This window comes from Pomacea canaliculata, linkage group LG9 (assembly GCF_003073045.1).
Source record: "Pomacea canaliculata isolate SZHN2017 linkage group LG9, ASM307304v1, whole genome shotgun sequence".
Classification (NCBI taxonomy): domain Eukaryota; kingdom Metazoa; phylum Mollusca; class Gastropoda; order Architaenioglossa; family Ampullariidae; genus Pomacea; species Pomacea canaliculata.
The window spans coordinates 18,827,681-18,847,391 of NC_037598.1; the positions used below are offsets into that span (position 1 = coordinate 18,827,681).

Below are 19,711 nucleotides of genomic sequence, written 5' to 3' on the forward strand. Positions count from 1 at the left end.
TGCAGCCCTGCGTCAAGGTCTGTTCACACGACAGACAACTCTAGTTGTGAACAAGACGGTTATCATTCTTTGCGCGTGCTTTCACGTGCACGTCCCCTCGCCATACTGCATTGGTATATGTTATAGTAATAATAATAATAACAACAACAACAGCAGAGTTCGTAGAGCGCACTTTCCTGTCTGAATGCGAGCTCAGTGTCGATGGACGACTACCAAAGAACCCGTTGGTCAACCACACCAGAAATAATAGCATCAACAAACGGATAACACGGAAAACAATTACATTAATGAGTGCTGCTTTTTAAACAATTCTACTTTTTAAAAAAACAGATATTAAAAAGCATGGGATAAGCTACTGATAAACAGGCAGCAATGTCATCTGTCTCTGTATCTACTGATCACAATTTCACACCGTGAACTGTGCATACACTAATTATATGGAGCAGCATGGCACCACTTCACGGCCTACCCTATACTGGTCATTAAATTACTCTGCAAGCCACCAATGACAATGACTTCGACAAACTCTATTGTCCCAATGGGCAATTTGAACATGGGAGGTACTCTATTCACAAAAGTAAAAGTTAGAAATTAAAGTTCGTTACAATATGCACTGTTAAAATCTGTCAGCAGTAAAAAAAAAATTTAAAAAAACAAACAAAAAAAATGAGGAAATGTAAAAGATACTTTGGGTAAAACATGACACGAGATGTGTAGGTAATAATTTTTTTTTTGTCCAGGGTTTTCTGAGACGGAAAACGTCTTCCAAAGTTTGCTCAAAAGTGAAATAATTACAGTATTCCCTCGTTTATCGCGGGGGATAGGTGCTATGATCAGCCGCGATAAACTAATTTCCGCGAAATAGGGACATACATGCAATAATAATATATACATGTAAAACAATATCATGTGAGTGTAAAGTAATATATTAATAATGGTATTAATACAGTACAATAACAAATTAGTGTAAAAAAAATTATAACTGTACTCAGAGAAACCCCAAAAACTGATGCGAACTGGCTGCGAGATGGGAGATAACAATCATGGCTCGTCACTTACGCATAGCAATGGATTTCTGTTACACAATTATTTCTTTCTTTCTATCTACAAAATAACCATGGTATTTTAATAGAAATACAAATATAGCTACATTTTTCGTCTTTTTCCTGTTGAAATATCTTTGGTATCTTGTAGAACGATAATTTGCAGCGCGGAGGTCACGATCAAAAAAAAAAAACCGCGAAGTAGTGAATCCGCGATAGATGAACCGCGAAGTAGCGAGGGAACACTGTCAGACGGCCATCCTGAAACGCAAAAGTTTTTTTTCAATATTAAATGATATAAAAATTTTATTTTCAAAGTCTAGACATTACTTATGAAAGATTGTTCACAGTAGACAAGATTAGAACCAAGCTTTGTCAGAAGTAGTCACCTTTCTGGAGAACTAGGCCTTCGTCTGACCTTTCACCCTCATGGACCTCTTCCGGTGTTTAATATCTGCTCATGGTTGTGTGCAGGACAAGAGCCATACAGGTGCACACTGAGAAGAGAATGTTTGCAACAATAATGAGTACAATTAGTTTCTAATGCTCATCTTTGTCGGCAATTTTCCCCCAGTTAAGAGGGAAGGAAGATTGTGTGACTGGTAGAAATTCGCAGAAGGCCATCGGAGTCTCTTTCAGTGTCTAGTGCCTCCTTCATCGCCGTGATTATTGCCTTTCACTTGTGCTACACAACATTAATGCACACCTTGGGTACACTTCTGTAATTAACTATTAATGTGTCGAATATTCACTTCGTTTCATTCTTTACGGCGTAAAACACCACTTCCCCCCCACCCCCCTCGTTTGCATTCTTTAGGTGCAGTGTGTCACGTGTCATGATTTCGTCTACGTCTGCATCTCTCTCAGCGCGCGGGGACGCTCCTGTATTGGAGAGGTAGCTGACAGCAGACGACAGTCAACGTGTGTTTTCAGACTATTTTTGTCCGGTTCGCGGGAAGAGGTCAAGGCCTTCGCCCGTTGTCTGTATCAGCACCTGACGTCACAGGCTTGCGAGGTCACGTGAGGTTTGCTTGAGGGCTGGTCGCTGCTGGTGAGAGATTTGTTACCTGAGTAGAGCGGAGAGTTTTTTTTTTTTTGAGAAGACGGCTGGAGTCTGTGCTGTGAGGCAAGGTGCCGGTTGTATGCTCTGCCACGACTGACCCAAGCTTGTGGACACTGAGAGGCTGGTTGTACTAGCGAGTTGTTGCCAGCAGTGACCACCGGGACTTGTGGAAAGTGCGGAGGGTGTCGGAATGACAGCATTGGGCTGTGACATCCAGTGTCTACGGGAATGTGCTTCCGTTTCTTCTCGGGGTGACCGTCGGTCATTAACATAAGCCGTGTGGGCTTTTTGTGTATGTCCGGGGTGCACGCCCTTGGTGTGTATTTACTGTGTACTTCCTGTGTATACGTGCTATGCGTGCGTGCCTTGTGTCCTGGCTCCACGCCTCTGTGTTAAGAATTAAAGACTGAGGGGAAACTACGTTTAACTGACTGTACTGGGCTGCGGTGCGCGTTTTTTTTTTTTTTTTGTTTTGTTTTTATTACTGCTGTGTTACAATTTGTGCGCGTTTGCGCTTTGTTTTTTTTTTTTATATTTTTTTTTTTTTTTTTTTGCGGTGGTGTAGTACCTGGTTGTTGGTTTGTTTTGTTCGGTGTTTTTTTTTTTTGTGAGTACTCGCATCGGTATTTTTTTTTCTTCTTGGCTTTATTAGGTATTTGGGTGTTTGGGTATATATATATATTTTTTTTTTTATTAAACTTCGTATTTGTGTCGTTCTTTTCGTCTTTGTCTTGGTCTTCGCTTGAGCACGGGTTGGAGAAGTAAGTCGCATCCTGCCTCCGGCTGAGTGACTGAGTGTGTGTGGCCTGCTGTGTGAGTGGCCTTGAGCGTGCTCCGTGGACGCTGGGGGGGTGGTACGCGACACAGTGTATGGATGGTTCCCTAGGTTTTGATGAAAACGAACAGCGGATGTTTTTTTGCCGTATTGCGCCCACTACAACTGATGGTGGCCTTCCCCTAGTTATCTTTATTTCTGTCGCTACCCGTCCACTAGAACTACTAGTGTGACCCTAGCTTTAGTCACCAGACTTTTCTGTGATCTCATCTTGACCTCCATGCGCGTGTAACACGGAGTTCAGTCGTCACGCTTTCTTCCTGTTCACTCAACTGTGAACACCTGATACCGTAGCGGGACAGTGAAGTGATTTGAATACTTCTGTGCTTGTTTAGTTTTACTTATGGATGGTTTTTTTTTCTTCCCTTCTCTCCAGTTTTTATTTGTCTGCGCCAAACATGCTTTTTATGAATGAATTACTTAGTTTATTGAATCATTCATCTGTGACTACTCCCTCTATTTTAACTGTTTAATGCAATCCTTTGATGCCCCATTCCTTGGTTTTTACTTCGAAGTTTGAGCTCACCTGGATGATGATTTCTGCAGATGTCACGTGACCAAGGCACGGCAACCTTGACCCCACACGAAGGTATTGTAAGCTGCACACCTTCAGCCTCGCAGCTGGTGGCCGGCGACACAGGTAATCTCCTCTAAATAATACCTGAGGCGCCATGCACCTCGCGCTTTGCCGTCCGTGACAAGCAAGGAATCGACCTGCGAGCTCTGGACCTTACAGATGTTTGCTGGAAACACAATGTCTTGAACAAGCTTTCATAAAGGACTTGTGATGTCTATAATAATAATAATAATAATGTAGCTAGTGTGAGGTTGAGAAAGAAAAGGTGTTTGTGTGTTTGCGCGCGCGAGTGCGTGGGACTGAGCACTGAGCCGTATCCGCAACATTCACTCCCCTTGCACCATGGCGAGGGTTGGGCAGGTCTTGGAGAGACAAGATAAAAACCTCAGACACATCTACAAGTCCTAATGTCTCAGAATGTGCACATTAAACAGGAATAAACTTGTATGCACTCAGAACGCACACAGTCAAGAATGAAGAGAAGTCGCAACGTGCAGTCATCTGCACTTGCTAGTACTTCTGTTTATAGACACTAAGAATGAAACTATTTTCGAAGAGTTGTGAATCATGATATTACTGAGCAGTAAATCTCTAACACCAGGTTAGCTGTCACTGCAAACCTTTCCCTCGACATGTTCACTCAGACTGTCAGCAGTTCAATCAAAGTCTGGAGGGAGATAAGACCAGGAAGGTCAATGGACGTGGGGGCAAGGGTCACGTGACGGAAGCAGGGAGACTACAACAGCAGGTATGTGAGATACTGCACAGGATAAATCAAATGTGATAAGGACACATTTAAAAATACATGTTAAACCTTTAACTGAAGTTAAAGTTGTGGTTAAAACATCCAAATCTTTGAGTCTCGTTACTTAACTCGTTACGTAACAACACCAACATCAACACCAACACACAGAAACACGCGCGAAGACGAAGGGTGGTGGTAAACATTAACCCAGACAGTTTTTGCTTTTTATTTATTTATTTATTTATTTATTTTTTTATTTCTGTGGATAAGAAACTGTGCCTTCTAATAAGTCAACGAACAATGATTGACATTCATAATCTGAAATCGTTTTACAAAAACTATGTTGCTTAGCAACAAAACCCGCAAATATGCTTATTCATAAAAAAAGTATAATTAGCTATCATCTCTTTACAAAAGAATGTATACTTATTTTTTTACAGATGAAAGTATAATTTGTTATTATTGTTTGTTTCTCACGTTAAATACACTCATTGTATGTGTGGCTCTGAGGCTGCGACAAATTGAGACACATCGCGAACTACACACAGGTAATGCTGACAGGTACTGTATGTAAAGAGGCAATCGTCTGGCGATACCATATGTAGTAGTTTAAATATATAAAGTATGCTCTCCCGCCAGTCTTATATTTTTTTCACGACGATGTTGCTGAAGAAGAGGGAGCAGGCCTCGCAGTAGGGGGCCAGGAAGCACTGCAGGGCGGTGCCGTAGAACTTCTGCATACAGCCGCAGTTGATCATGAAGACCCGCAGGCAGGGCGAGATGCTCCAGATGTGCCCGAAAGTGAGGCAGCCGAACTCACAGCCCCAGCACAGCGCCATGGGCATGCCACAGATGATGGCCAGGGTGTTGTAGCAGCAGCCTTTGGAGCAGGTGAATAGGCAGCTCGCCACTTTCCACACGCAGTCGATGCTGTGGGCGCCGTCAGGCTCCGCGATGACATCCTCAAAGGCGACCTGTCACCAGACATGCGCGAAGGCAGATGATAATGCGTCCATCGTAGAGAATAGTTTCGAGAAAAAGACTACCTTCGGCAATGAACATCAGAGATGAAAGCTCAGAGTGTGATTTATATTCGTTATTTTCCGTTTTCTTTTGTTTCTTCGTTTGCTCGCTCTCTCCCTTTTTTTTTTTTTTTTTTTTTTTTGTTTGTTTGTTTTTGTTTGTCATGTTTTTCTTTTCTCTTTCTCATCTCGTTTCTCTCTCTCTCTCTCTCTCTCTCTCTCTCTCTCTCTCTCTCTCTCTTTTTTTTTTTTTTTTGTTTGTTTCCATCATTCTTTCTATCACATATTTTATACAGATGTATTTTATACAAATGTTTTTTGTTGTTGGTTTAGTTCCTCTGTTCCTTTCTGTGGCTTATTTCTTTCCTTCTCTTTTTATGGCCTTATTTTTATTCTAAATCTTATTCTGTTTCTGTCTTATTGTCTTTCGTTGATATATGCCTTGAAATATCATCACCGACAGAAAGAGTCAACATGTCTCAAGCTCATCAGCTGCCTGCACAATGCCGGTCTGGGTTCATGACCTCTCTCGTCATTTTCCTTAGCAAAATTTTTCTTTTCTTTTTGTAAAATCTTTTCAAAATAATAAAATGTCCTCTCACTATACAAAGTTTCCTTTTCTGTACCTATTTATTTATTCATTCTTCAATATTGTTATGCCACCGGTTTTCTGTTGTGTCAGTCTGTGCGTCTGTTCTTTGTCCGGCATTTCTTTATTAATCTATCTGTCTTTCAATTCTCTCATTCGTTCCCTTTTTCTCTCATTCTTTTATTAATTCCTCTCTGTCTTTTCTTCCACCACCCCCTGCTTCTTTTTCTCTTTTCTGTCTTTTGTGTAAAAAGCCTGGAATGTTTAACCAATAAATGAATCAGTGTCACTTCCTAGTTGTCGTTATAATAAAGCTACACTATCACATTCAATACAAAGAATTTTTTCTACGCAAAACAAGGAGAAGCAGCTTGAGAATGAAGAGATCTGACTCTCCGACTCCTGTTCTATCGTCTTTCACCTGTACTCACCTTGACGTGGTCGTTAAGGTTGTTGGGATCCCTGTTGACCAGGTCCACGTCAAACATGGCTGCTTTCGTCAGGTGTTCAGGTCCGACCTGGGGTACCGAACAGATTTTGAGTCCAGTGTGATCAAACACAGATAACAAAGGTATTTAAACGCCAGTAGATTAAAGAGGCACTTTCCTCTTTTCCCGCTGATTTGCGGGTTAGTTGGGTTTATGTATAATAAACGTTGGTTGTGTGTGTGTGTGCATACCGGATCTATGCTATATAATTTTATGGATATATATACATTCTGATAAGTTCTCGTACGTAATCTGGTGGTTATCACACCGTTGTTCAAGTCCAGATGATGTCCTCAATAAACTGTTTGTTGCTCATGCTGCGCAGAGAACTTTTCATGACTGATGCCCACTTGACTCCTTTAAAAATGATTTGAGGAAGGAAGGATAGTGAAGAGCAGGTCATAGTTCGACTTTCACCTTTTTTTCCCCAACATGTCTATATGTGTGATCTTTTGTATTATGAACACGTTCTACAAAGTGGATTTATATCTGTAATGTGTGCAGTGGTATTCCACTGTGACTAATGATAAAGTGACAAAAAACTGATATTGCCTCCTTAAGCGAATTTTGTTATCGCCTTCAATAAAATAGGTTTCGTTTAAGCCGATTGGATTTTCTTTAATTGATTTGTGTCGTATATTGCATTGTATATTGTCGTATATTGATTCTTTGCGATAACGAAAAAATGTTTTTCAAATTTTTAGAAAAGAAAGCCAACACAACGAGCTTTAAAAATCTTCTGATTACAAAAAAAATCTAGCAAAATTTATGGAGATGAAGGCCAGTCTATCAGTCATGTTTGTCTTGTTGAAAAATGTAGCGAAATTTAGGTAGTGGTGTATATTCATGCTTTATAGAAACACAATGACACACCACGCGAACGCACTCACAGACAGACAGACAGACCAAGGTGGTCACACACAACAGGGGACTGGCAGATAAAATGATCGAGTGACAGTTGGAGCCAATATTACTTTTGTGCTAATCGCCTCCGGATTGACATGTCACTGAGTCTTATCACTAACCGCGGTTACGATTATCACCTGATGGATAACCTTTCTTTAATCAAGCTTTAAAAGATTACATCCGGGTGGCTGGGGTGGCTGTAACAATGCGATCAAAATAGTTCTAACCGAATGTGATAGCATTGCATCTATGATACAGTTGTAGTCACCTGCCAGATGTATGTACACAGACCCTGTACTTACAGTTTCTCAGAAATAAGTCCAGCAGGGAGGTTAGGTTCACTGGGGGAGGGGCTGGGGGTGGCAGCATGCACCCCGTCTTGTTAACTAATCTCTCCCAGTTGGACACATCTCTGAAAATTCTAAGTACAGTTTCTGATTGTTACATGAAGTACAGGGTCTGTTTGTCTACATAGTCTCTCTGTACTTTTGTCATGCAGAACTGCAACGGCATATTAAACTTTAGTCTCTTTTATAAAATTCGAACCTGTATATTTTAAGAATACATTGTAAGTATATTGTAAGAAAGGGTTCGTGTACAAATCCACGGCAGTTGTTTGGTACATTAGTATCAAGCGTGAACCCGGTAATGTGTGCTTAAGACTTTTTCTGTAAATAAAAAATTACTTCATCAATCTTTCTTTTATTAAGTTTACAACCGGAACACTGCGAAAACATCAAACAATAAAACACAAAATAAAGAAAAACAAAAAGAAGTTTGAATGATTTATTTGGAGGATTTCACAACAAATGGCACAGTATCTGTAAGTCTAACAGGGACACAGTTTTGAATATAAAAACATATTTTTAACTTTCAACAAGGGAGTTAAATATTTCTACTTCCGTCTGAGTTATTCCTATTTTATTCTAAAAAGGATTGAGATCACATACACTTTATAACTTCTCACTTTAAACTCAGGGCTGGACTTTTTCAATTAAAACTTGCTATTTTATAATTATTTTTGGATTTTTCTATTGTTTCTTGCAAACTGCCTTTTACTCTGGAATGTTCTGATGCAGGATATACCTTATTAGCTTTAGCCACAGAGTCCGCCATGCCAAAGTGTAGTAACATCACTGTGTTTAGTGACTTCCCGAGAACCGAGCACGGACACTGGCTAGTCCTCTAGGGTAGGGGTTGTGGCAGGGTAGGGGCACACAAAGATAAGGGCACACTGATTAATGTCATTACCACAGCAAGCTATCCACACCAAGGACCATATACCCGAGGTAAATACAGAAAGACATGATCTTTGCTCTGGCTTCATACATCACCTGCAGCAGGTGAGCGGGGTGAGGGGAGGGTAGCAGGGATGGTGGAGGGAGCAGGTGGGAGCAACACGCTGCTAGCTGACGTTCTTGACGGTGATCTGACTGAAGAAGAGGCCGCAGGTCTCGCAGACAGGACCGATGCAGCACCGCAGACAGGCTTCGAAGTACTTCTGCATCATGCCGCAGTTGATCATGTAGGCCCGCAGACACGGGGTCAGGTACCAGATGTGGTAGAAGGCGATGATGGCGAACTCAAAGCCCCAGCAGAGGGCGCTGGGTATGCCGCAGAAGATGGCCAGGAGGTTGTAGCAGCATCCCTTGCTGCAGTTGAAGCAGCAGTAGGACAGCTTCCACACGCAGTCGATGGAGTGACTTCCCTCGGGCTCAGCCAGGACATCTTCGTAACACACCTGGAGACAAAACAAAAAATTTAAAATTATGTCCACTGAGAACACGCTTCGTCCTCTACGAGTGATACACGTTTTCTTGCATTGTAGACAAAGATATAAAGAAGAATGTAAGCCCTGTGGCTCATTTGTCCGAACTTTAGAAATACCTTTCATTATTGTCTTTTCTTTTTCCTCTCTCTCTCTCTCTCTTTCCCTACTTTCACAGCTTAATGAAACCAGTGCATGAAATAATATTTTCTAATCAGGGGTTCTGTGGGTTCTTCAGGGGAAATCTCACCCTCTCTTCATTTTAACAGTCACGAGTTGACACTGGTCGTACCAAGTGATCATTGTCTTGCTCTAACAAAGTGTAATCACTTATTCAAACACTTAGACACAAAGTTTATATGTGTACAACTGTAACTTAAATGCCAGTAATTAACTCATACACTATCTTGTAGTACACTGTGATTATATTGGCATTAGGATAAGCTACCTGCCAGAGACGGATTTCTGTTATCGTGAACACACCTGTATTTACACATGTTTGCTATAAGAGTTTATAAGAGTTTTTTTGTTATTTTTTTTTAACGTTCTTCTTATTTCTTTCCTTTCACTAATTTTTTTTTTATTTATTTATTTATTTTTTTTGCTTCTCACTGCCTGTTGATTAATTAATCTTCTCCGGACATTTGAGTTCCCTGTTTCCAACAGCCTGTCAAACGGAGGCAGAAACAGGTTTCCGCTTATAACTCTTAAAAGACAGAAAGTCTGCTGAAAGTCATGTCACAATTATTTAATATGCAATTAATTATGTCAGTATATTTGTCGTTGTTGTCGCAGCGGAAACCTACAGCTACCTGACATGTAGGATGGTATCTACCCAAGCAGCTGCAGGTAGAAGAAAAGAAAAGACAGCGGTAACTGTAGCATGAAGAGAAACGAGAGAATGTGGTGAAAAGAAAAACAAAACTGAATCAATATTTGCTTACAACAAAATAACAAAATAAAAACAAAAAATGTTAACTAATACCGAAATTACAAGTAAAAACAATTTTTTTTTAAAGAAAACGACTTTTGTTCATTTGTGTTCACAAGTGTTTGTCTCTCCTCGCTGCACATTGGTGAAAATAGATTATGATGGAGAGAAGTAAACAACAGAAAAAGTTGAATTTCACAGACTGTAACAAAGTGCTTCAAATATGTCTATAGAAAATCTTGAGACTAATTTGTTTGATGGTTAGAAAAAAGTGAAAGTGAAACTCGTAAAGTGAACTTTGTTATCCTCAAGAAGTCCGCTCAGTGAGAGAGAAGTTTGTCAACAGTCACAAGCTTCGTGCTTCTACCCCAGAATGACAAACATTTGACAAAGTGAATTTTCTCTCATATTTCGTCTTCATCTGAAATAAAAGGTGGAAGACAGCATGTCCCGACTTGTCTATTTGCAGGTATGTTCGTTAGTTCGTCTTCTTCGTGACTGGCAGATGAAACAGTGTCCATGTTAAAAAAAAGTTTGATGACATTTGAAACACTGTGAAGCATATTCTTACCCTCACGTGTTCGTTGATGCAGTTTTCATCTCGGTTAACCAGATTAACCGTCATCTTTGTGTTTCTGAAGACAAGTGTTGTGTTGGACTACGAACGCTGGCTGAGGAAGACAAGAAAATCTGGAAAACTCAGAGAGCTACCCGGGTTAAACACTTGGATGACCGACGATTGTCTCTACAGAATCCCAATGAAATCTTCCAGAAAACAGCCAGGTTCGCACCCCAGGAGAAATATCAAGAAAATGTAGGTGTCCACAAGAAGAATCCAATATAAACCCCACCTGTGCACCTTGACAACCAGACAACACCTGTGTCAGGGACAAAACAAACTAGAAACACAAGAGATGATTTTATGCTAAGATAACCCATGCACCTCTTGACTAGACAAAGCTTCGCCAAAATGTTCATTCAGAGTCTTTGACCTGTCATTGCACAGGCTCCACCCTCTGATCATCATTGTTTAGCATGTCAACATGTCAACATGTATCTACAGACGACGGTCTCTGTGTCTCCATTGTTTTACATGTAACCCTTAGATACACCCGGTGTTTAGACAAAACACTATTTTTCTTTTCTGATGCATCATGGACATTATAAGAATCGGATAAATTCGCAAATATTTCAGAGTTTGCATGTATTTCAGGTATTTCAGATTCTGTATTTATTTCCTAATAAGAGTACAACACGTAGACATTGAAAGACATGGACGAGCCCTGGTGTGTGACAAGTCAATTGTTTATTTAAGACAACAGCGAGTTTGTAATGTTTAAAAAAAAAGTATGAGAAAAAATGAAGCGAAGACAATCAACAGAAGGGTTAGTCCCAAATGATACCAAATTCTATGTAGATTTTTGTATGTTTTAATATGATTAATACTTAGTAAAATGTTTTCTCTTGTATATTTTCTGAATGTTCTATGTACAACTCATATAGTTGTATATCGTTGTTGTCTCATCTGACAGATTGTGACTAAATATGATTCAAACCTTTGAAGGCGACAGGACTGTGCAACTATTTCTCCTTCTTCCCTCCTCCCTTCACATCTTGCCTTTCGTAGTCTCCTCGCCTTTTTATAGTTTGTGTTGATGTCTTATGTAAAGCGATGTCTTGATCCTACAGTCGGCAAACACAAAATGAAATGAAAAGAATGTATAAAGATGTTAAATATTTTGTATAATAACACATGTGCATTGGCCGCTGTTTACCGTGCTGTCTCTTTCTTCACTCGAACAGAATGACATTGTTTATAGACACACAACTTTACATGGCGTGGTTACCTGATGTATGATATTAAACAGGTGTGCATATTCGTTCCAAGGGTAGGGCGAGATGATCAAGCGAGGAAGCGAAGGGAAGATAATTTTTTGTTCTACGCCGAGTAAACAACTATCACGGCAAAGTAGTCAGTCCTGTCAACAGAGGCCACATGCAGAAAAAAAAAAAAGAAACAGCCCGAAACGAGGTCTGAACCCAAGACCGCCAACCTTTACTGTGTTGGTGACGTGCTAACCACGTGAGGTCAGCGGCTCCGTGACAACTCGCCCGCACGCAGGGGTCAGAGGTCACCGCCCTCCTGGAGACGCATTTCCACCAGCGACGGCCCGGTGCACTTCACGGTTGACAACACAAACTCGATCAAGAGGTGGTGTAAGTCATCGCCACAAAGCTGTGTTGTGACAACCTGACAGCTTTGCCAACATGTGGGAAAGTTCACCTGATCCCCGCTGTCTGCTGTGAATGAGTTGTTTGTATGTTGCGAGTGCGGGACACCCCGTGACAGGGTTTTAAAAGTACCCGAGAACGGGTACGAGCTAAATATGGTAATATGTTGCAATATATTCCTTCTGAAAGTTTTGTTTGTTTGTTTGTTTTCTTTTCTTTTACGTTTTTTGTTGTTTTTTTTTTTTTTTTTTTTTTTTTTTTTTGAGTTTGCGCCACAGTATTCTTCTTTTTGAAGTTTAGATTTTGCCCCCTGAATCTTCAGTTCTACTGTGTTAGGTGACTTGTGGATGGCAGCACGTGATTGTCTGTTAGTGAGATGTTTGTATGATGTTAGTGAGTGTGGTGTTTGTTTGTGAGTGATGTGGCTGTACAATAAATACAATCTAGAAGGTTATATGTGTACTGGTATGACTGAAAGTGTTTTTCACACCTGAGACCTGTCCGGCTGCTTGTGTTGACACTGTTCCTAGATGCTGACTGGTACACGAGTGGACAGTAGTATACAAAATGTAGGACAGTGTGACGATGTCGGGTCCGTCTATTAACATCCTGACCTCTTATTGGAAATATATAATGCGTACCCAACCATATAGAAGTATATCCACCAGTGCATCGACCAATATAGATCCCTCAAACACACACACATACACATATATACACATATATGCAAGCACGCACAGATAGAAAAAAAAATTGAGCACGCATGAACCCGCACACACTCTGATCAAGGTTATTCAGGAAAAATAAAATTTATTCCCGTGATTATTCACATGATGAGGTGTTTCCATGCTCAAAAATCACATTTCAGAGAGATATATAAACTAGTAAAGGCGAAAAAAATAAACTTTTGGCGTTGCCTGCATTTAAAAAAGTAAACGTATTGGACGAGATCTTTAAATAATACTGACATAGCAACACTAGAAATGTTGAATGAATTTCGCACCCATGGTGTGCCTAAAGGGTAAAGCATGTCTTTACTAGCTTTTCACCGGGCAGGTGAGATTCTACAAGATATTCAAACAGAACAGTTATCATCGATTTATATTAGTAGAACTTATTTTCCCCCATTTCTCTGACTACAGTCCGTTCGTGTCTTAACGAATCCGCAATGAAGAAAGACAGTTTCATTGCCACTGACGACAGATGATGTTGGTATAAAAGCCCCGCATCGTGAGTGGTGGGTCAGGGGTCTGGGGTGGGACACTAGCACGTGGTTGGGGGATGTTGTTCATCTCTCAGTCCCCTGGTCACACGTTCTTGACGGTGATCTGACTGAAGAAGAGGCCGCAGGTCTCGCAGATGGGACCGATGCAGCACTGCAAGCAGGTGCCGAAGTACTTCTGCATCATGCCGCAGTTGATCATGTAGGCCCGCAGACACGGGGTCAGGTACCAGATGTGGTAGAAGGCGATGATGGCGAACTCGAAGCCCCAGCAGAGGGCGCTGGGAATGCCGCACAAGATGGCCAGGAGGTTGTAGCAGCATCCCTTGCTGCAGTTGAAGCAGCAGTAGGACAGCTTCCACACGCAGTCGATGGAGTGACTTCCCTCGGGCTCAGCCAGGACATCTTCGAAACAAACCTGAAACAGAAAGAGGAACAACCTAGTAAATTAATTCTTTTATATATAAATGAGTTAATAGCAGTGAATAATATTATTTAATATTCTTTAATACTTGAACATCATTAAGGCTGCAAGATTTACTTCAGAAGAAGTATTGTTGAAGTATATAATACATTCAAAGCGGTAACCATTCCCATAGTTTGTATCCTGTTAGCAGGACACTCAATTCAATAGAAGTATTGTTGAAGTATGTAGTACACTCAAAGAGGTAACCATTCCCATAGTTTTTGTTCTATAAACAGGCGACACACAACTAAAAAACACTTCTTGTTAACTTTCGTTGACTGAAGAGAAACTACTATTTCATTATTTGTCGATTTCAAGAAGTCATTAGCAAATACAGCCTCTGATTATATTTCCAAAACTTAATTTAAAGGTTTTATTAAAAGATATCTATTTTAGTTTTAATTTGTAAATTAACCAAAAACCAAAACTTTAGCTTTGGGGTTCGATGGTAACAAAAAATGTGCATTAAGGTAGCTATGAACGGAAAACTAAGTGAATCAAGTCAGCAAAAACTCATGAGCTGAAGTGGTCCAAGCATTATGGATGGAAGTGGTGTAAAAGATGGATAGTCGTGGGCTAGTGATCCGTCTGTTACCTGCCACAGTCGTTGCTCCTTAAAGTTGTTGCGCCTTTTTAACAACGACTACAACCTAGACTGACACCAGGTAAAAACACACCAAAGATCAAATTAGTCAAATTTCTTTGAAAGCAGATGGGACACCGCCTCTGTAAAAGCAATCAGTCAAAAGGGCTGTGTTGATTACAGATTACCGAGGAAGATCCGACGGTGATAAGAAGCTACCTCAACCGTGATACAGTTGTCACGCTTGAGAACCGATGGTTTCCGAATAACAATCGCGGCGACATTGCTGACAAGACCAAGACCCCGATATCTTAAAACCTCCTTTTCTTTCCTTAGTTATGTTCTATACAAGAAAATGGATGTTTTAGTCACCTTAACATGATTGTTGATGTCGTTCTCATCACGGTTGACCAGATTGACTTCTCCCATGTTGACGATTTGCAGAGATCGCTTAGCGCTCCCTTCGATGACCTCTGTAGTTCAGGAAACACAAATGGGAATGTGGACTCTTGAGTGGAGTTCTTTTTATAAGTGTTGATAGGTGGGACTGTTTGTATTCCATGGAGACAAGACTGGAGATCAGTACGAGCACGAAGAGTACCACACACATTCAATCCAAGGGTCCAATCCAATTTACGAGCCACCAGCCGGTCCTACGACCTGCCCTCGGTTCCCTCCTCTTCACAGTCTCACTTGTTTATTTTTCTATTTAGTCCTCTCCCTCTACCCCTATCCACCGTACCCAGTGTTTAACGTGTTTAACCCACCCACCGAATTTTTTAAGCAGAGTAATGGCTTTGAGTGTCGAGCACTTGGCCACCATGAACTGTCCTGTAAACATATCCTGAGAGGTCTAACCCAGGGCTGTATTCATGAGCGTGAGGTCAAATTTCCACTCCACTACACCCGAGCTTTGATCAGATGCTTCTCAATGCTCCCACACTGACAACTCAGACCTTTGTGAAGGACTGTCTACCTCGCTACACACAGGTGCAGGTGGCAAGTGCTCCACACATTTTATTTTTATTGCCAGTGTACAGCAAACATTAACACCCTTTCTTGGCAAAAAAGGTATTTATTTGATAAATAAAGGTATTTCCAGAGACTATCAGTTGTTCAGAAGTGAGAGGTCAGAAACCTCACTTTTCTCGGAGTCAGCTTCCTTGTGAAGACGATGTCCATCACCTCTCCCCGACTTACCTTCCTCAACCATAAGTGGAGGGAGGTACCAACTTCAAACATCAGGGTTGTGGGAGTGTGGAGGGCAGTCATCTAACCAGTCATATGCTTCCCTGACTCGCTTGTGTGATATCAATGCACACCTGACTTTAAAATGGTTTTGACACAAATTAAGGACATACACCTTCAGGTTTTGTTTTAATCAATGCAAAAAAAAAAAAACAACAACAAAAGATGTCACTATCTCTTGATTCATTAAAGGCAGCTCATTAGCGACACAGCTCCACATCCCATCCCCTGTGTTCACTCTGCACTGCCATCTTCTCAATGGGAGGGTGCCCGACACCTGATTGAGGTCTCGAGGCATACATCAGTATGCAGGGAGGTCTGGAGGCATTCAATATTATAGACCACGTTACTGAAGGAATATTTAAAAGCAAGAGATTCGATGAAAAGTACGGGAGTACCAGGGGAAAAAAAAGAACAGAAAAAAAAAAGAAAGCGGCAGTGAAGAAAGAAGGAAAGTGAAAGAGTGGTATTTTGTCCTGTTTTCCAGACGTCAGGGTTAGAAATAGACTGCCTCAGTCTATACTGGCTGAGGCAAGAAAAGCTGATGGCACGCCAGGATATTGCCACATTGCCCCACTGTTTGACCGTGTTTGGGTGTTACCAGGGTAGGTGCCATGCGCTACCAGAGTGGCTCTATTCAGGTTGGATCTGGTTTGTACACGACCTTCTGACCTTTAATAACCTTAGTATGTCAGAATTTCAAAAGTTCTTTATGTGTCGATTCAAGCATAATTTAATTTACTCAATTCGCTCAAAATAAAAATAATACTTTATAAGTTGTTTACTCTGAAACGATGTACTTTAAGAAATATGTCATTACTGAAGTTTTTTTAATGGATCCAAAAGTTTCTACATACGTACATTGTATTTGTTGAAGTTTATTGACAGCATATCTTAAAGCGGATAACGAAGTAGAGAAAAAGAAAAACGATAGAGAAAGAAAGAATCGTCTTGTTGTCTCTGTCCTCGTAGTCGACATTTTCCCCGTCATCATCAAACTGTTCTTTTTCTTCAGTTGACAGTTGAGCTTAAAGCAGGACACAGAACAGGTGTTATTTTCCACCCGTCCTGCCATCCAAACCTACTGATCATTGCCTGTCTAACGGGGATCTAGGCTGACCTTTGACACAAACATTTCCGTTGTAAGTGCTCGTGATGTCCTCCACAACAGTGTTGACACTTTGCCGCAGTCTCGCAGCACGACGAGTGTCTCAGTGACAGAAATGCTTCAAGTCGTGATTTTAGAGACGGGGACAGTAAGTTTTATTGACTTCATGTGTCTGCGTGTGTGTGGAGGTGGAAAGGACGAACAAAAGGACCTGAATGAGATCCGGCTGCTGCATGTCTGTAAGGGCGCGTGTGTTCGGTGTTGGTCTAGTGGTATCCTAAAGGTCCTTCTTAACACTAGAAATAGGGGCAGACCTTTGAACAAATCAAGTCAAAACTTTTTGAAACATGGACAAAAAGTTGTTTATGTTTTTCGTGTTAAGAGCGGTCTTTCGAGATGATAAATAACACTCTCGAACAATTCATCGTTTATTTTTATTTTATTCTTTTAGTTCATCCTCCTGCTAATGTCTACCCTGCTTTGATCATTTTTTTTCGGCGCGTAGTCTAAAGGATCATCATAGCTTTTTTATTAAAAAACTCAGCTTTTCAGAGCATCTGTAAATGTATCACGAGGACAGACTGACAGACACTGTCGCGGTCATGTCTTTCTCCAAACTATGAGCCTGGGGAACTTGAGACCTGGGAGGATTGCACGGCTAAAATATTTATTTCTTCTTCAACTTTTAAGTGTTAATATTTGACAATGCAGTTCATGTGTACTCAGTAGCATTTCTCACATTTGTTATAAGTTTATATCTTCGGATATCACTTATCTTCCTGCGAGCGTGCGAGTACACACACATGTATATATATATTTACACGCGCACACACATGTATACATATATATATATACACACATTTACACAAACATTTATTCCTCCATACGTATATACAACACAACTTTAGGAAGATTTACACACTTTACTCAACATTCTTTTCTAAAGAGATCACGTGACAATAGTTGCCAACAACTGTACAGGAGGTTTACATGGAAGACTTACTACTGGTCAGGCACATTTAGTTTGTATTTCACAGAGAAAAGTAAAGAAAGTTGGTGAGGAATAAAGAATGAGTACTTTTCAGTAATGCTGCAAGCGATAATATCATCTGATTGTTGTTTTTAGATGCTCATACATTACACATTGTTGACTTTGCCTTTTAGAGTAATTACTGCACAGATGCATGATGGTATTGCATTTGCTGTCGCGGCTTTAGATATATGTATATCTATATCTACGAAATCGAAAGAAAAGTTTGCGAAGCATTAAAGAAAGTTCTTCTGGATTTTGATAGAGTTTTTCTATGTTCTCATCTTGGAGAATTGGAAGTCACGTGTGTGTCGTCCCCATCTCCTCTCTGTCAGTGTTCACGGGTAGACGGGGGTGGCGCCGCACTATTTTCTGCTGTCTACCCGTTCTTGACGGTGATGCGGCTGAAGAAGAGGCCGCAGGTCTCGCAGACAGGACCTATACAGCACCTCAGACAGGTTTCGAAGTACTTCTGCATCATGCCGCAGTTGATCATGTAGGCCCGCAGACACGGGGTCATGTACCAGATGTGGTAGAAGGCGATGATGGCGAACTCGAAGCCCCAGCAGAGGGCGCTGGGTATGCCGCAGAAGATGGCCAGGAGGTTGTAGCAGCATCCCTTGCTGCAGTTGAAGCAGCAGTAGGACAGCTTCCACACGCAGTCGATGGAGTGACTTCCATCGGGCTCAGCCAGGACGTCTTCGAAACACACCTGGTGGATGATATCCATTGTTATGCTTTGTTACTGACACTAGTTATTTAAATATTGTTTTCTACAAGATTAAGATGTTAGTTGGAAGCTAATTTCTTGTGTAACACCATGTCCTTACAAATCCCGCTTCACTTAAAGATTTATTTCTAAGTCCTAGGTTGGAAGCTATCACACGGAATACATAAATAAGTTCTAAATATTTTTTTCCCTGTACTACATTGTGAACAGTATTGAAATTCTTTGTTTGAAGGATTATTTTTTAAAAGGCTTTGCTTGAGTTTTTTTTGTACAACGCTGCCAAAAAAAAAACAAAAAAAAAAAATACACTGGCTTCTGAACAGGACCTGGTATATGGCATTGCTAGAACTTCTTGTGAACAGGACGTTTGACAATGAATTACCTCGAAAAGACATGGATGCATAATGCAGGAAAAATAAAAAAGTGTGGTAGACTGTTTATATTCATAATTATTATAAAGTATTTTTTTTACCTCTAAGTTTGTATTTCTGTGGCTTTTAAAAACAATATTGTTTAAAATAAACATTATAAAAATAACAGGAGAAAGAAAAGAAATAACACAAATTACAAAAAACATTTTTCAGTCTCTACCAAAGTAACAGAAAGGAAGAAACACTAGAACACCCATTAATATATTTCATAGCAAGCATACTATTAAAATCTCCAATAAATAAAAAATACTTTTCTGTTACCTTAATATGGTCGTTGACGTTGTTCTCATCTCGGTTGACCAAATTCACTTCTCCCATGTTTGCGTGAGGTGAAGATGTTTCCCAAACTGACAGGAACCCTCAGCACTCCAAGAGGTGGCAGACGGCTGAGAAGAGGTGTGCAAAGGTCTATTTATTAGCTCCTCCACACCGGACATGTTGTGTCTGTATCCACTGGCGACGAGACTCACAGGTAAAGAAGATGAGTTTATGGTGGAGACCAAGGCGAGTGACTAGGAGACGTCAACACATCGTCTCGCGCCGACAGTTCTCTTCTCTTCGTCTCCTTAACCTTCATACACTCTTCTTATTCTTGACTTATTTTCCTTCTTGTATTGAGATCGTATTCTTTAATGTAAACCGCAAAAAATTCTTACTGCATTCTGATTTTATTTTTACATTATTCTTATCAGAT

At 40.6% G+C, this 19,711-nt stretch overlaps 4 protein-coding genes across 4 annotated transcripts; all 4 read right to left on the minus strand.

Moving 5' to 3' along the window:
• Positions 1-4,453: 4,453 nt before the first annotated feature.
• LOC112572073 (caveolin-3-like) lies at positions 4,454-6,440 on the minus strand. Its single transcript, XM_025251598.1, has 2 exons — positions 6,306-6,440; positions 4,454-5,237 (listed from the first exon to the last, which is right to left on the minus strand). The coding sequence occupies exons 1-2, from the start codon at positions 6,360-6,362 to the stop codon at positions 4,905-4,907; spliced, it is 390 nt and encodes a 129-aa protein (XP_025107383.1). The 5' UTR covers positions 6,363-6,440; the 3' UTR covers positions 4,454-4,904.
• Positions 6,441-8,041: 1,601 nt separating this feature from the next.
• LOC112572423 (caveolin-3-like) lies at positions 8,042-10,786 on the minus strand. The gene is made up of 2 exons (XM_025252096.1): positions 10,539-10,786; positions 8,042-9,009 (listed from the first exon to the last, which is right to left on the minus strand). The coding sequence occupies exons 1-2, from the start codon at positions 10,590-10,592 to the stop codon at positions 8,674-8,676; spliced, it is 390 nt and encodes a 129-aa protein (XP_025107881.1). The 5' UTR covers positions 10,593-10,786; the 3' UTR covers positions 8,042-8,673.
• Positions 10,787-12,988: 2,202 nt separating this feature from the next.
• On the minus strand, positions 12,989-15,133 carry LOC112572424 (caveolin-3-like). Its single transcript, XM_025252098.1, has 2 exons — positions 14,843-15,133; positions 12,989-13,839 (listed from the first exon to the last, which is right to left on the minus strand). Exons 1-2 carry the CDS (start codon positions 14,897-14,899, stop codon positions 13,507-13,509), a joined length of 390 nt encoding a protein of 129 aa, XP_025107883.1. The 5' UTR covers positions 14,900-15,133; the 3' UTR covers positions 12,989-13,506.
• Positions 15,134-17,834: 2,701 nt separating this feature from the next.
• Positions 17,835-19,433, minus strand: LOC112572425 (caveolin-3-like). The gene is made up of 2 exons (XM_025252099.1): positions 19,279-19,433; positions 17,835-18,568 (listed from the first exon to the last, which is right to left on the minus strand). Exons 1-2 carry the CDS (start codon positions 19,333-19,335, stop codon positions 18,236-18,238), a joined length of 390 nt encoding a protein of 129 aa, XP_025107884.1. The 5' UTR covers positions 19,336-19,433; the 3' UTR covers positions 17,835-18,235.
• Positions 19,434-19,711: the final 278 nt, after the last annotated feature.